The sequence below is a fragment of the Procambarus clarkii genome, chromosome 32, assembly GCF_040958095.1.
Source record: "Procambarus clarkii isolate CNS0578487 chromosome 32, FALCON_Pclarkii_2.0, whole genome shotgun sequence".
NCBI classification, from domain to species: Eukaryota; Metazoa; Arthropoda; class Malacostraca; order Decapoda; family Cambaridae; genus Procambarus; species Procambarus clarkii.
In genome coordinates this window covers 32821577-32837101 of record NC_091181.1, presented here as the reverse complement: position 1 = coordinate 32837101, position 15525 = coordinate 32821577, and the positions used below count along the sequence as shown (strand labels likewise).

General features: G+C 39.6%; 1 protein-coding gene across 1 annotated transcript in view; it reads left to right on the top strand.

The window, feature by feature from the left end:
* Window positions 1-15525, top strand: part of LOC123759383 (uncharacterized) — a 30605-nt gene that overhangs the window by 5522 nt on the left and 9558 nt on the right. The window contains exons 6-10 of the mRNA XM_069335185.1: window positions 60-261; window positions 2254-2358; window positions 2729-2905; window positions 3517-3693; window positions 14159-14350. Coding sequence (XP_069191286.1) covers window positions 60-261; window positions 2254-2358; window positions 2729-2905; window positions 3517-3693; window positions 14159-14350 — 853 coding nt within the window. The remainder of the gene's footprint in view (window positions 1-59; window positions 262-2253; window positions 2359-2728; window positions 2906-3516; window positions 3694-14158; window positions 14351-15525) is intronic.

Genomic DNA, 15525 nt, shown 5'->3' with positions numbered 1-15525 from the left:
TTATTGCCTAATATGCTACCTTTTTTTTATTGCCTAATATGTTACTTTTTTTTTTAAAGAATCACACCTCCATTAGTCGGACTCTATCTGCAATAGAATACACCTATGACATCACTGTGAACCACCAGGAGCTTGAAAATGCATACTTGGCATTTGAGGCATTGTGTGACCACAACTATGAGTTCACTTGTTTTCGATGTGGCCATCATCCAAAATTATTGATACATGGTCTTACTGAGAAAGCAACCTTTAGCTATCCAGGTAAAGCTGCTATTCAAACACGTTGTCAGGTAATTGCCATAACAATAATATTAAGCATTTGCAAAGGATATACTGTATGCTTAAATTTCCTTTATCTTGAGAGGTCACTTGATGGCTCCACATAGCTCCACATAACCATTTTGGTTAGCTCCCTACTTATTGAGTCACACCAGGTACTTGAGTCAATAAAAGCCTACCAGGAACCAGAGGCCAAAACCTGGGCCTCTCACAGACGCGCAGAGATCAGGGGAATCTGTGATCACCCTCACTGAGGAACATGCCAAAGATAGAGAGCAAAGCAAAATGGACAACAATAAACAAATTAGAAAATGGTTGGTGATTATTGGCAGTTGGTTAAGGTTTGTGCTGTGTGGTTTCAGTGTGCTACCATATTGCATGTTGGGGTATGAGATAGTTATATTAGAGGCTTTTACTGCTATGCAAGGACACCTTTTTTATGTCATTATCACCTTCAGCTTGAACACATGATGGGTGTCTGAAGTGCAAGTTTGTGTTTAATGGGCTCCTGAATAATTGCCACATTTAATGTCTTTTGTGCATGCTTTTGAGGAGTGGTTAAAATCTATACATCTGAAACACTGAGTTAGATTCAATATATGTACATCTAGTTTGTGGATGTTAAGTCCACAACAGTTTAAATCCACAAGTCCAGGCAAGTCTAGTTTGTCTTTCATTAATTCATACCCTATCAGATGGAGATTTGTCTATGAAGGTAGGTAGTGCTGTGCCCGTATTACTCTGTTCTCCTTCCATTTTACACATTAATTTATTCATTCTGTAGAGTGGAAGTGCAACTGCATGAAGTTCTGTTTGGCTGTCTTCTTAACTAATTTCTAAGGACAATGTTTGACTATAAGTACAATTGAAAAGTCTGTCACCTAGTAGTTCATAGCATCTCATTTTGTATCTATAAATTTCAGTAATGTCAGTGAAATTTGTAGGTTGCTCATTGTGGTTGCAGTCCCCTGAGATTAAGATTCTTGTTTATTACATCTTATGTGCTCTGATATTAAATACTTTAGGAATTCATTGTATATGATGATTTGTGCTCTCTTATTATTAAAAACTCCTATCCATGGGTGTATTGTATTCAAAAGCAATTATGGAAGTTTTCAGAGGAGAAAATTTTTTCTTTCCTCCATGATTTGGCAAGTGTTAGAACACAGGCCACATGGGCCCCTGGGTCTCAAATAGTTTTGTTTACCCTTTGAGGATGGTTGTACAGTACTCGTCTTTTTTCCTTACTGTGATGCCTACTGTCAATGAAATCACTTTTTATATCCTCCTTGGAGGGAAAAAAATTGTCATCCGTATGCCTGTCATATGTCTGTGGTTTATCTGGTTAATATCTGTTGAATATCTGGTTTCCTCAAGATATTGTAATTTTTGAATGGAGTAACACTATGCATGCCTCCAACATTACTCTTGCTCTTCTGTCTTTTCCTCTGTGAAGCTGGACTCTACAATTAGCTCTTCTTTTAGATTCTTGTAGTTTGACTTTCTGAATGGTTCACGTGTGGGGCATTCTCGAGGACATTCCATTGACTTTACATGATATTTGGGTGCCCTGAGGTTGACCTTTTGGAACCATCCATGGTTCCATCGTGGAACCTGTGACTTGCCTCGCTCATTTGACTTGATCTTGTTAGTTTTGCTTCGCTCTACCTTTCTGATGGTTGTTCCTTGGTGAGGGTGATAACAGATTCTCTGCTTTCTGTGTCTGTAAGGGGGTTACCTACCTTGAGGTTACCTTGAGGTGATTTCGAGGCTTAACGACCTCACGGGGGGGGGGGGGTTAAGTTTTTGTCTTCTGGTTCCCAGTAGGCTTTCATTAACTCACAAGGGCCTGGTGTGACTTAACAAGTGCACGCAGTCAACCAGGGTGGCTGTTTACAGAGAGCCACAGAGGGGCCCCTGCTAGAAAGTGGCATTTCATTACTTTCATGCTGGTTTTTTTGCTTTTCTTTTCAGTAAATAACATTCAACTCCCAAACTCTCCTGCTCCAGAAATTGACATCAATAAGTTTTGGGATAAAATAAATAAAGAACTGGTGGCTCGTTGTTTCCTTAAGAAAGGTAGTGTATGTGTACTTTTTAATACTTCTTTTTATATATTTAAATATATATTCCATGAATGCTTGAAAGCGAAAGCACAGCTACTGTTTGGCACATTTTTGTGCTTACTGATTTGTTTGTTACACAGTATTAAAATCTGCTTTTGCAAGTCTTTCATGGGAGAGGCTTGCACAGTTTGTGGGCATGAAATTTGAGATTGTTCACATCCGATGATGCTCTGAGTAGTGTATTAAAATATCAACATAATTGACTTAAATGTTTGTGGCAGCACATGAAATTTGCCTTAGTATTGTGCCATGTTTATGTTCATTTATCAATGAATGCAGGAATTCTTAGGCTGTTCAGTTACTTTTTGCTTTTTATTTTTAAGGAATGAGAAATCCATATAAGCTTCATCCAAGCTATAATGAATGGGCTCCCTACATTGGTCCATACACCAGAAAGTCTGATTTGGTTCATAACACGGAATATGAGAAGGTGAACAATGATAGCGAGTACCTTGCACCTGTCGCAGAGGACATCACCCACCACTCCTACAGAAGAAATGGTACAGTAATAAATGACTAAATAAAGGTGGTAATAGTTTTGTATTATATCAAGGATTAATGATTCTTTGATTAATGATCATTAATTTGATAATGATTAATGGTAAGATTAATGATTCTAACATGAATCTTCTCAATATTTCTTATGTTTTTCTTCACTGTCGAGGAAAGTTAAAAAATTAACTCTCCAAAGTTCATTTTCACACTTTATTATGGTCTGGCGCCTAGGAATGCATTTCGCAAGGTGCTCCTTACATTCTCAAAGACAAGTTTACCGTGTTTAGCACCGGATTATATTCTCTTTGGGTGAGGTGGTAAAGAACAAGTGGATGAATGGCATATATATATACAGTATATGTATGTATGTTGTATACATACTGTACTTGATTTAAGAACATAGATGCAAAAGGAAGTCCCAAAAGCTCATTACATACTCTTCTTTCTCATTAGAGTTTTAACGTTCTTTCCTATACTAGTAATATATGTGAATATTAGACAGAAATAGGATTTGCATTTTCCTGGCAGTGATATTTTTTTAGGCTTGTTTTAATTACCTATCATAATTGCTAAAAAAAAAAGTCAATAAACATAAAATAATGTGTTTAATCTCTAGGTGGTTGGGTGTTTTCAAGTTGCCCTCATAATGTTACATATGCGCTGAAGTGCCTGCTGAGACCAGAGTCCCCGAGTGACTACGTCGATATCTTAGCCTCGCTCAAACACGTCCCAACTGTCAATTTAGCCAACAAAGCCAGTAACATTGCCAAGGTGGCAGACAAGCTTGTTCCAGGTATGTCAATGTGCACTTGAGTATTATTGTATAAAGAACTGATATTTATTGTAAACCATATTAAATTTTATTTATAAAAGTACAACACATATACATGTAAAACATATAAGTGAATTGTTGGAAAAGTTAATTGATGAACATTATTTTGGCAAGAGTCATTGCACACATTTGGGAGTCATTTGGGGGCCGGTGGCTGAGTGGACGGCATACTTAACAGGTAATCCTGTGGTCTAGGGTTTGATTCCCAGCGTCGGTGAGAAACAACGGGCAGAGTTTTTCATCCTGATGACCCTGTTACCTAGCAGTAAATAGGTACTTGGGAGTTAGACAGCCATTACGGTCTGCTTCCTGGGTGGGTGTGTGTGTGAAAAAATAATAATTAGTTAGTAACAGTTGATTGACAGTTGAGAGGCGGGCCGAAAGAGCAGAGCTCAACCCCCGCAAGCACAACTAAGTGAATGCAGGCATCATTAATAATAATAATAATTATTATTATTATTATTATTATTATTATTATTGTTATTATTATTATTATTATTATTATTATTATAAATGATGCCTGTATTCACGTAGTTGTCTTTGCGGAGGTTGAGCTTTGGTTCAGCCTCTCACCTGTCAATCAACTGGTGTACAGATTCCTGAGTCTTAGCTAAGTTAGCTAAGAACTATCCAAATATTTTGGCTTAATATTAAAATTATTAAGATATTTGGCTAACATAATATAAAAAATTAAGTTAGCTAAGAAATATCAAAATATTTTGGTATAACATTTCAAATCAAAGCTCCACACATTCTGTCAAGTGAACATCTTGCAGGTAAATTAGGACTTTCTTTAATTACATGTCACTGTAACCTAACTTCTAAGAGGTGGGACAAGCTCTAAAATGGCAGCAGCCGTTATTATTATGTAATTATAAATACAAAGCTCTTGCGTACAGTATTTAAGAAGTACCAGTACGTATTTAATTTATATACCAATTACAGGCATCTTTGGGCCACATGAAGGAAGACTATCTATGGCTACATACGACAATATGAAGGCAGCTCAAGATGGGTCGCTAGAGGTACACTTGCACTTCATGAGTGATGACCGTCCAAAACAAACATCTAATCCAGATGAGCATCCTATCACAGGAACGAGCATGCGTTTCATGCTCTTCGATTCATTTCACCAAGAGAACTCTAAGGCACCAGAAGAGGTCTTGAGGAGGTGTTCCCTTGTGCCAGAAATCCGAGCATTTGTAAATACACAGGCAGCTAAGCAGATAAACCGCATGACATCTTTAGATGCTTACTGGTTAAATGAACTTGGCCCCAGTCACCATATGTTTGCATTTCGCTTGATTACACATCTCAGAAACCAAACCATTAATGAGATAGCACGGAAAAAACAGTCAGCAGTGTTTCATACTGTTAAGCGGAATACAATGGGTCAGTTTGTTGATGGATCCAACACCAGTTTAGTACACGTTCCAGAGTAAATAAACCTTGCAACTATGATTTATACTAATGTTGAGGCATATCCTACATCATCAAATAGTCTTGCTGGAATCATTGCAAGTATCAGTCCAGCCAGTACCTCTGGCTTCAACCTGTTTGAAAGAACATATACGAGCTAGCAAGTCAGAAGAGATGTTCCAAGCTGTATGCTTATCTCTACCCAGTAAGACTGAAGATGAACCCCCATTGAACCTAAGACTGGAGGCCTATGACCTAGAGTACAAAAATAGGCATTGTTGAATAGTACTGATGATATCATGAGCAAAATAGACACTCGATGTCACAGTACTTCACAATGTGAATTAAACACAGAAATCACAATGGCGTGATGCATCAAATGAACAAATCCACAAGGGCCGTGAGGATTAAGTCGATTATGATTTCGAGGCAGCGTCAGCGATACTCTTGGATGTAGGTTCGAACCCTCGTCACGGCCCTTGTTGATTTGTTCAATGTGAATTAAATGCTATTTCTAATGGTTTGGGCTCTGTGTTACTTGTCTGAAAATATAGAATCACAAGAAACAATCTACAAACCCCTCAAAATTACACATGAAAACAGAATTTCAATAGTTTTGTATTTACAAGTCCATTATGATGCCTTGTTAAAAATAGACTCCACCCCTGTAGCAATACCAAATTTTGCAGGAGAGAATGTTCTCACCCAAAACAAATATGAAACTGAAACAATAGCAAAAAAAAACCAAAGTTTTTTGTTTTGTTTTCAAGATATTGACCTGTTCAATTTTCAGATCTTACACCATAAGAAAGGCAGAAGTGAATTTCAAATTAGCTAGTTTATACTGATGATGTGGAAAGAACCTTGCAAGGTCATCTTCTTAAAGAAGAATTAGTTGAAGTCAGACCTGAATGTGTATCATGAACATCAGAATGGTGTGTAAATATGAAGGAAGTAAAAGGACCATTTAGCAGCCATATTTGGCAGCAGTTCTGAACATATTGGAACTTAAAAATAAGTGGGCTTACACTACACATGTAATACAGTATTTGGAAAGAATAATTTACCATAATGTGGAATTTATGGCTTGAGTGGGCACATTTACTGTGCACAGTTATGATGACATCCAAAACAGGAATCATTGTTACTGACCCTGTCACTGAAGGAAACTTGGTGAAATATGTAGCCACTTGTGCTGCTCCTCTGCACACTTGACAGTTTGTCTCTTGCCATCGTCCACCATTTGCACCTGACACTTTCACGATGTCTTGGTTTACAGTTCCACCTCACTTGGTTGTTATCCAACTGGTAGTATTTTTATTTGTTTCCACATGATTTGTTGTGCTTTGCTGCCAACTCATCCTTCCATCCTTCACTAACCAAGGTCAATGAGTCGAGGAGTTCTACCTCCAACGCTTAATGAAACCCTGATTGAGCTTCATTGGAAACCTCAGGAGCCCTAGAGGATACAGTTGAATCCAAGGTTGCATTGCTATTGATCATGTCGTGGTGTGGTGGTCTAGGGCACGTGCTTGGGAGTACCAAGTGTATATTAGGGACACGAATATATTTGAGCATTCCGATGTTCCATACATTTTATTACATAATTTTATCGAATGACACACTATTGAATAATATTACTGCAAAAGAAAAACAGATAGCAAATCAGAAACATTGAAATGAATATGTAAAAATATGTTCACAACAACTCCTGGCCCAGAGTGACCACTATGGGGCAGTGGGTCCATGAATGCTTGTCATGAAGGCATCGCGAGAGTTCCTAGCTTCACCATGCCTAAAGTAATCTACATATTTTTTATTGTGTATGATCATTTTGTCAATATTAGAAAGAACCAAATTTTTAGGAAGTTTTTTCTTTTGCACAGCGGTGTTGTCAGGTATAAAAGAGATGCAGGGCAGGAGTTGAAAGGTGAGTAGTTTGCTGTTTTCCTGTTACTTTTATGTTTCTTCACAATGCTTCAGTAATCCATTTCTAATTGTTATTTCATCAATGACACACTGTGTGTGCCAGGAACATATGAGATACTCTCTGAGTAAGCTTATTTCTGTAATTACCAAAGTGTAGTTACAGGATGAGAGCTGTGCTCATGGTTTCCTTTCTTCCCAGCACTCTGTCATATAATGCCTTGTAACTACTGACCGTTTTGGTCTCCACCACCTCACTTAACTTATTCCAAATGTCTACCACTCTGTTTGCAAGAGTAAACGTTCTTATATTTGTTTGGCAGCTTTGTTTAGTCAGTTTAAATCTATGACAATTTGTTCTTGAAGTTTCATGTCTCAGGAATTCTTCCCTATCAGTTTTATTGATTCCCGTTATTATTTTGTACATAGTGATAATTTTGGCTCTTTTCGTCTATATTCTAGTTTGACATATTTAATGCCTCTAACCTCTCCTTGTAGCTCTTGTCCTTCAGTTCCAGGAGCCATTTAGTTGCATGTCTTTGCACCTTTTCCAGTTTGTTGATATGCTTCTTAAGATGTGGGCACCATACAATTGCTGCACATTCCAACTTTGGTCTAACAAAGGTCATGACCAATTTCTTTAGTAATTGTTCACTTACTACATCTCTGGCATTACGTGATCGCTTTGTCCTGGGTTCGTATCCTGGCCCGGGGAGGATTTACTGGGCACCAATCCTTAACTGTAGCCTCTGTTTACCTAACAGTAAAATGGGTACTTGGTTGTTAAACGCTTTGGCGAGGTCGTATTCCGAGGAACATAGGATTAAGGACTTGCCCGAAATGCTATGCATGCTAGTGGTTGTGCAAGAATGTAAGATCTCCTGTATATATATATATATAAATAAATATAAAATAAATAAATAGTATTTCACCATCCATGTACTGTATTTAAAAGCAATTCTGAAATTGGAAAGTGTAGCATAGATTCCTCGCGTGATGTTCTTTATGTTGTCCTCTAGGTGATAGTTTTCTATCTAGTCCCGTGTGTGGGCGAGCCTTCTGGACACAGATTGGTCTCATCCTTCTTCATCTGACACACAGCCACCGACTTTCGACCTCATATATTGAAGTCATGGTCATCTTCGACTACAAAGGACGAACATTATCGTTGTACTGTAATTAAATCACTACCTTTGTCTCTTATAAATTTCAGGCAGATTAATATTGTTTGTAACTAGTTTACCAGTATATTTTATAGAAAGCCAAGTAAACTAACTAATTATTGTTGCATTTCCTTCCTTCATTCAAGTAAACATGTGGTCTGGAAAAGGCATCGATGCCGGCCAACACCTGAATCTTTTGTTCTGTTATGAAAGGAAAGTGCAGTGCCCATAGGGCCATCTATACAGCTAAGCGTGAGAATTAGAAATTATAAGTCTCTACTATTATTGTTGTCACCCTGGTGTCAACCTGGGTGGCGACTCACCCCGGGACCTCCATTGTCTTCACCGGGACAAACCGGTGAGGAGTCGGTGGCTGAGCGGACAGAACACTGGGTGCGTGATCCTGTGGTCCCGGGTTCGATCCCGGGTGCCAGCGAGAAACAATGGACAGAGTTTCTTTCACCCTGATGCCCCTGTTACCTAGCCGTAAATAGGTACCTGGGAGTTAGCTGTCACGGGCTGCTTCCTGGGGGTGGAGGCTTGGTTGAGGACCAGGCTGCGGGGACACTAAGCCCCGAAATCATCTCAAGATAACCCCCTCTCTCCCTCATGTCCTGAAAAATCCAAAAATGTATGGGTAAATTTGTTCCAGACATAACTACAGTACAGTGTTGTCCAAGTCCGTGACTGATCCTGTGTTTGTCGCAAATGAAATGGGTTCGTACTTTTCAGCTGTTAGCTCTGGTGCTCATCTTTCTCCTACTTTCCTTACTCATAAGCACCTTACTACATCTTGCCCCCTTGAACTTTCTCACTCTCCTCTAATTCCCCTATAACGAACTCCAGTCTGCCTTGTCCCCTCTGCAATTCTGTGGCGGCTGGCTCAGACGGTATCCACCATGAGATATGCTAACATTTCTGTGTGGCTTTTAACATTTGCTACATAGTTTATAACCGCATTTGGAAGAAATTGGTAGCTAAGGACTGGCTCGAGGCAGCTGTCATTCCCATTAGAAGACTCAGTCCTCGATGGACTTCATTCTACAGATCACCCCATTGCCCTGACGATGGAAATAGGGCAAAACTTTAAACATATGGTTAATGTATGTTTCAAGTAGTTCTTAGAATACTATTGCTACCCCTCCCCTCTTAGTTTAGCTTTTGCAGAGCCCATCCTTTTCTTTTTTTTTTTCCTTTTCAAATACCACCCACAAGGATGGGTATGGGGTATGTAACACCCGTGACCTCCCCCCCCCCCTCCTTAAGAGTTCACACCCAGGGAAGCCTTCTCCAAGAGGTCAGCCCAGATGACCTCCAGTTTATCTTGTATATTGATTAAAATTTCCTGGGTTAGTCTTAGTCAGCATAGTTTCAAGTATGTAATATTTCATGCAAGGGAATTAGACTCCAGATTCTTATGTGTAAACATCCTTGGATCTCCCCCTTTTGGCCAGGTCAGAGGTCAGCCACACACGTAATTAAGTTGTACTTTACTAATAGTTACTTGGCGCTAAAATAGTTTATATTAACAAACTTGTGTACACACTGCAATGTACATGCTGCTACCCTATTCCATATTATAAATCTCTGGTGTGCCCCCACTTACTGTGTCCAAGTATGGAGACCTCATTTTCAGAAGAAGCTCTGGAGAAGGTGCAACACCGGGCAACAACAGTCATTCCAGAGGTAAGTCAACTCTCGTACCAGGAACGCTTGAAGGCCACAGGGCTAACAACACTACAAACCAGGCATGACAGGGCAGATCTCATTGAGACTTTTAGAATACTGAAGAGGTTGGAGGTTGTTGCTTCAGATGTTTTCTTCAGAAGGTCAGGTCATAAACAAGGAGTACCGGTTTCAAGCTTAACAAACCACAATGCAGGACTGAGAAAATGAAATGCTTTTTCACCCACAGGGTTATTAACCCATGGAACCGCCTACCCGCCGAAGCCGTAACTGCTGAATTTCAAAATATCTCTGGAAAAGATCAAGGGAAATGTGGGGTGGGGGCGGAGGACCGTCGACAAGCCGCTGGCTTCCTGTGCTCGTCGAGGCCACTAAGGTTAATGGTCCTCGGATTAAAAAAATGGGATTACAGTGTTGAGAGAGCCAGCTACGAGTTCATCTGATATCCCACTCGCCGTACGATTAGTCATGCATAGTCAGGAGAGAAGATGGGATGGGAGACTAGTGTACTAGCCTGCACTAGCACACACTAGGTAGAGCACAAGAATATTACTATGTCACACTGACTAGTGCATGTTTTATGCTGTCCGAATATATAGTTCTCAACTGTAAACATAGCATAAGTCTTTATGTCCACGCTTTCTGAGGGAGAGAATGTCTGGGAGGTATGAGGAAGCATCAGTGTGTTGCTGACCTTCACCATGGACACACCCTCACAGTCTTCCTCCCTCCTGCTGCTGCTGCTGCTGCTGACTCCTCTCCAAGCTCAAGGTCACACGCTTGTTTGTTGCACACTCTTTCCTAGTCATTGGTGTAAATTTGTGTTGCTTTTCAGACAAGAGAAAGAGTAGGTCATGCGGTCAATGCCAGGCTGTGGAAATATTTCCGAGAATGTGTAATATTTTATGGCTGTAGTTTATCGTCTGGGTTGAATTTGTTAATTATGGTTCCTTCTACCCCTAGCTGTGGGCAGTAGAGACTAGGTTCCACATAGTCACCTATTGATTATTGGTGTAGTCACGTATTGTCGCCATCGGCGGCTAAATTTGAGAAAGGAACGGAGATGGGGAAAGTCTTTAAAGCTATGGGAGAATCAAATCAAATGTTTATTCAGGTAAAAGTACATACATAGAAGATGAGTTACAAACATAATGTTGGATTTCTAGATAGAGCTAATACATACAGTGCCTAAAGCCACTAATATGCACAGCGTTTCGGGCAAGGTGTGGGGAAAAAACACTTAGACTAAAAATACTAATTGAGATCAAAGCATAAATTGAGATGAAAAAGGGGGAAAAACATGGCGGAAATCAGTAATTATACAAGTTGGACAACAAACAGTATTGTTTGAAAATAACAAGACATGGGCTGACATTTAGGGGGGTAATGTGGATCACATGGAGTGTATTAGGTAGTACTTGGTTTTTCTCTTTAACTGGTTGAGAGAGGTACAGCCTTTGACGTGATTGGGGAGGTCATTCCACATTCTGGGTCCCTTGATTTGTAGAGCATTTCTAGTTTTGTTAAGTCACACTCTTGGAATATCAAATAGGTATTTGTTTTTGGTGTGGTGCCCATGGGTTCTGTTACAAACTTCTAGGAAGAGTGTAAGGTCAGGATTGTCATTACAGTTCAGAGTTTTAAGTATGTAAGAGTACAATTGTTTTTTTAATCATCTGTTTTATGCTACTACATCCAAAGTATGAATAGCAGAAAACCAGTGTTAATTTTACCGAGATCAGTGAATAATAATGTATATTACTATACGAAAAAATTGTTTTAGAATTTTTGTTTTCAAAATATTTAGCTAGGTGAAGCTGGCGGAAAGTGTCAACAATCGTTGTGGAAGTCAGAATATGTGACCCTGGCACGCCGTTCCCCAAGAATTCTGGCGTCCCTGACAAGCCTATCTCCGTCACATTCCCCAGACCATTGCCCCTGTAAAGTTGCATGACGCTAGTCCTAAGCATCTTACCTACAACCTTTAACAGACAACAAACAGGCGTTCTGTCATATAGATATGGACTGGAAGCTCCCATGCGGATGTACACACATTGTGGCAGAGCTAATGAGTTAGCCAAGTAATCTGCCTTTAAAGGAGAAATTGAGTATAACCTTGGATTGCCAATAAACAGTCTGAGAGCAATAGTACACCAAGAACTTCAACAAAATCTTGCAGCTCTGAGGCAAAGTGAAATCGACACCAGTAATTGCATCTATCATCATGCTATCATGCAAGAAGAGCCACACATTTATGGATCATCCAATAAAATCAGCAGACTCCAGATGTTACTACTGCTCGGCTTAGACTCCTCGACTATAAGTATCCCTAAACATACCAACTGTCACACTACCTCTCCACTTACGTCAGTTGCTTAATTTAGAAACTGTACTTATGGTCGGCCTCGAGCCCATTGAGGATGTGACGATGTGCATTGAATGTAGTAACTAGTTCATTAAGATTGTAACTTGCTTAGCTAAATAAATTGTGGGGTTCAGTCCCTGAGCCTATTGTGTCCCTCTGTAACCTTTTTCACTACCGCCCACAGGATGGGTATGGGGTGCATAATAAATGAACTAAACTAAAACATTAACTTGTAACATCTGACTTGGCTTTGTTATACAGCCCGTCCTCCGAACAAAGACCCAAAATCCATTCCATCTACCCGCCAAACCCCCATCTGTTTATGAATGAAAAACGGGTTACACACGACTCACAACTGATGACGTCCGAACACTTTCGGAACAAGTGCTTCACTGACGACTTTTGTTCGAATCACAACGCTGTAAATGCTTCACACATGTACAACAAATACAAATAATCGCCATCAGAACTTAAACACCTAACCTAACCAATGCCAATATAGGTATGTGCACAATATGCTAATATATTATAATACTAATTTATATTTGAGAAAACTTCCGTTTTGAATGAACAGCATGTAAAAAATTATGAATGCGTCTGAGGGTCGATTGCTGGATATAATGGACTTGAGTCTAGGACGGGTTGCTATAAATGCTTCACCACGTACTACAGATTAGATTAGATTAGATTTTTATTCAGGTAAAGGAACATACATATATTAAGGATGAGTTACAAACATAATGTTGGATTTAAAGATAGAGCTAGTACATCCAATACCTAGAGCCACTAGCCACTAGATGTACATGTATTGTACAAATACAAATAATTGCCAATAGAACATAAACACCTAACCAGTGCCTAAAAATTATCATTTATATTTGAGTAAGGTTCAGATTTGAATGAAGAGAATGTTAGAATTGATCTTTGGGGTCGACCACTGGATAGAATGGACTTGGTCCCAGGACGGGTTGTGTTATAAGCAACCCGTCCTCGACTCAAGTCCATTACATTCAGCGGTCGACCCCACAGACGCATTCATAAATTTTAACGTGCTGTTCATTCAAAACGGGAATTTTCACAAGTATAAATTAATATTATAATATATTGGCATATTATGTATATATAGGCATAGGATAGGTTAGGTTAGGTGTTTAGGTTCTGTTGGCGATTACTTGTATTTGTAGTACGTGGGTGAAGCATTTGTAGCGTTGTGGTTCGAACAAAATTCGTCAGTGAAGCACTTGTTCCGGATATGTTCGAACGTCAGCAGTTGTGAGTCGTGTGTAAACCGCTTTTCATTCATAAACAAGGGGTTTGGCGGGTGCATGGAATCACTTTTGGATCTTTGTTTGGAGGACGGGCTGGTTATAAGTGTGAGCGTAGACGTACATCGTGCAGCCCGTAATCCAAACAAAGACCCAAAAGTGATTCCATGTACCCGCCAAACCCCCTGTTTATGAATGAAAAACGGTTTACACACGACTCACAACTGATGATGTTCGAACACTTCCGGAACAAGTGTATTACTGACGAATTCTGTTCGAACCACAACGCTATAAATGCTTCACCGCGTACTATAAATACAAATAATCGCTAACAGAACATAAACACCTAACCTAACCTATACCTATATACGCACAATATGCTACTATATTATAATATTAATTTATATTTGAGAAAATTCCAGTTTTGGATGAACAACATGTATGAATGCGTCTGTGGGGTCGACCGCTGGATGTAATATAAATGGACTTGGGTCGAGGACGGGTTGACATTGTAACACTGGGGACACATATGAGACTACGAACAGAGGTCAAAGCTACTCTCCTGTGACAAATGTAGCTGACACGGTGTCTTGCATCTGCAGGAGGCCGCCGGGAGTGTAATCCTCGGAGCTTCGGGTCTGACAGTGTGGTGTGTGTGTGTGACGCCAGCTACTGTGACCTGCCAGGCCGGTTGACCTTACCTGACCCAGGACACTACACCGTCGTCACCTCCTCCAGGGAGGGACTCAGGTTCCACACCGACACTCGGGAACTGGAAGACAAGCCAACAGCTGGTGAGTTTAACCAACGCCTGTCTTAATTTTAATTTTTAATTTTGCCCGGAGGGGCAAGTTTATTGGGCAGCGACACTCATCTTGTGAGTGGACATACCGCCATAGCAGCATGTACAACACTCCCCAAAAGGAAGAAAACCCGCTGGGTTGTTCATCCTGTCACTTGTACCCAGACACAGCTGGGCTTGTCTTAACAAAATTAACAGCAATGTGTATTGTGCATCCTTGGTCCTTGTTTGACGGCACTATTGATGATTTAACAAAGCTTTAAGATATGACTCATGCTCTGAAGACACCACCGCCACCCTACAGGTGAGTAATGTTCACTCGGGTTACCAGTTATTTTCAGATGTTTTAATTTTTTTTTTTGTATCGGAGAATTAATATCAATGTTTTGAACCTGTTGTCTGGCACAGTATTAAGTGGAGTTTACTGCATAGTTTGTGACCGGACAATCCTTAGTCACTTAGGCCTATACTTTGTAATAGTCACCTAGGCCTATACTTTGTAGCATAGTCACCTAGACCTATACTTTATAGCATAGTCACCTAGGCCTATACTTTGTAGCATAGTCACCTAGGCCTATACTTTGTAGCATAGTCACCCAGGCCTATACTCTATAGCTTAGATTGCAGCTGATGTTTACTAAACGGTCAACTTTTGGAGGAGGGACTTAGTCATTTTTCGGCACCCTACGTCATCGTTCTATGACGTTTCATAACAATAAACACAAATTTCTCAGTTAATACCGCGAGTTTCTCCATGGATTTTATAGTGATCGAAAGGACATATAATAGTATAGATTTTATATTCATAGCAATCTTAATACGTGACGTTTTAATGTCTATCGACGAGTGATAGGAACGTTGACATAAATTATCTATTATTTGCAAGAATGAATTTTATTTTATTTATTTATATATAAGAATATATATATTGAGTTGAGGAAGTGTATACATTGCAGTTTGAGTGTAACATTCTTGCAAAGGCACTAACACGCAGTGTAAGCAAAATAACAAAGGCAGGAATACAATGGTTTTAACATACGAATACCTTAACGTATTACACATCATCAGAAAGACTGACGCAAATATTCTACAATATAACCATTGTTACGAGTCAATCCATTGTTTAAGTGAGAGTACATTATAGCAAGTTGCACAACAATAACATGC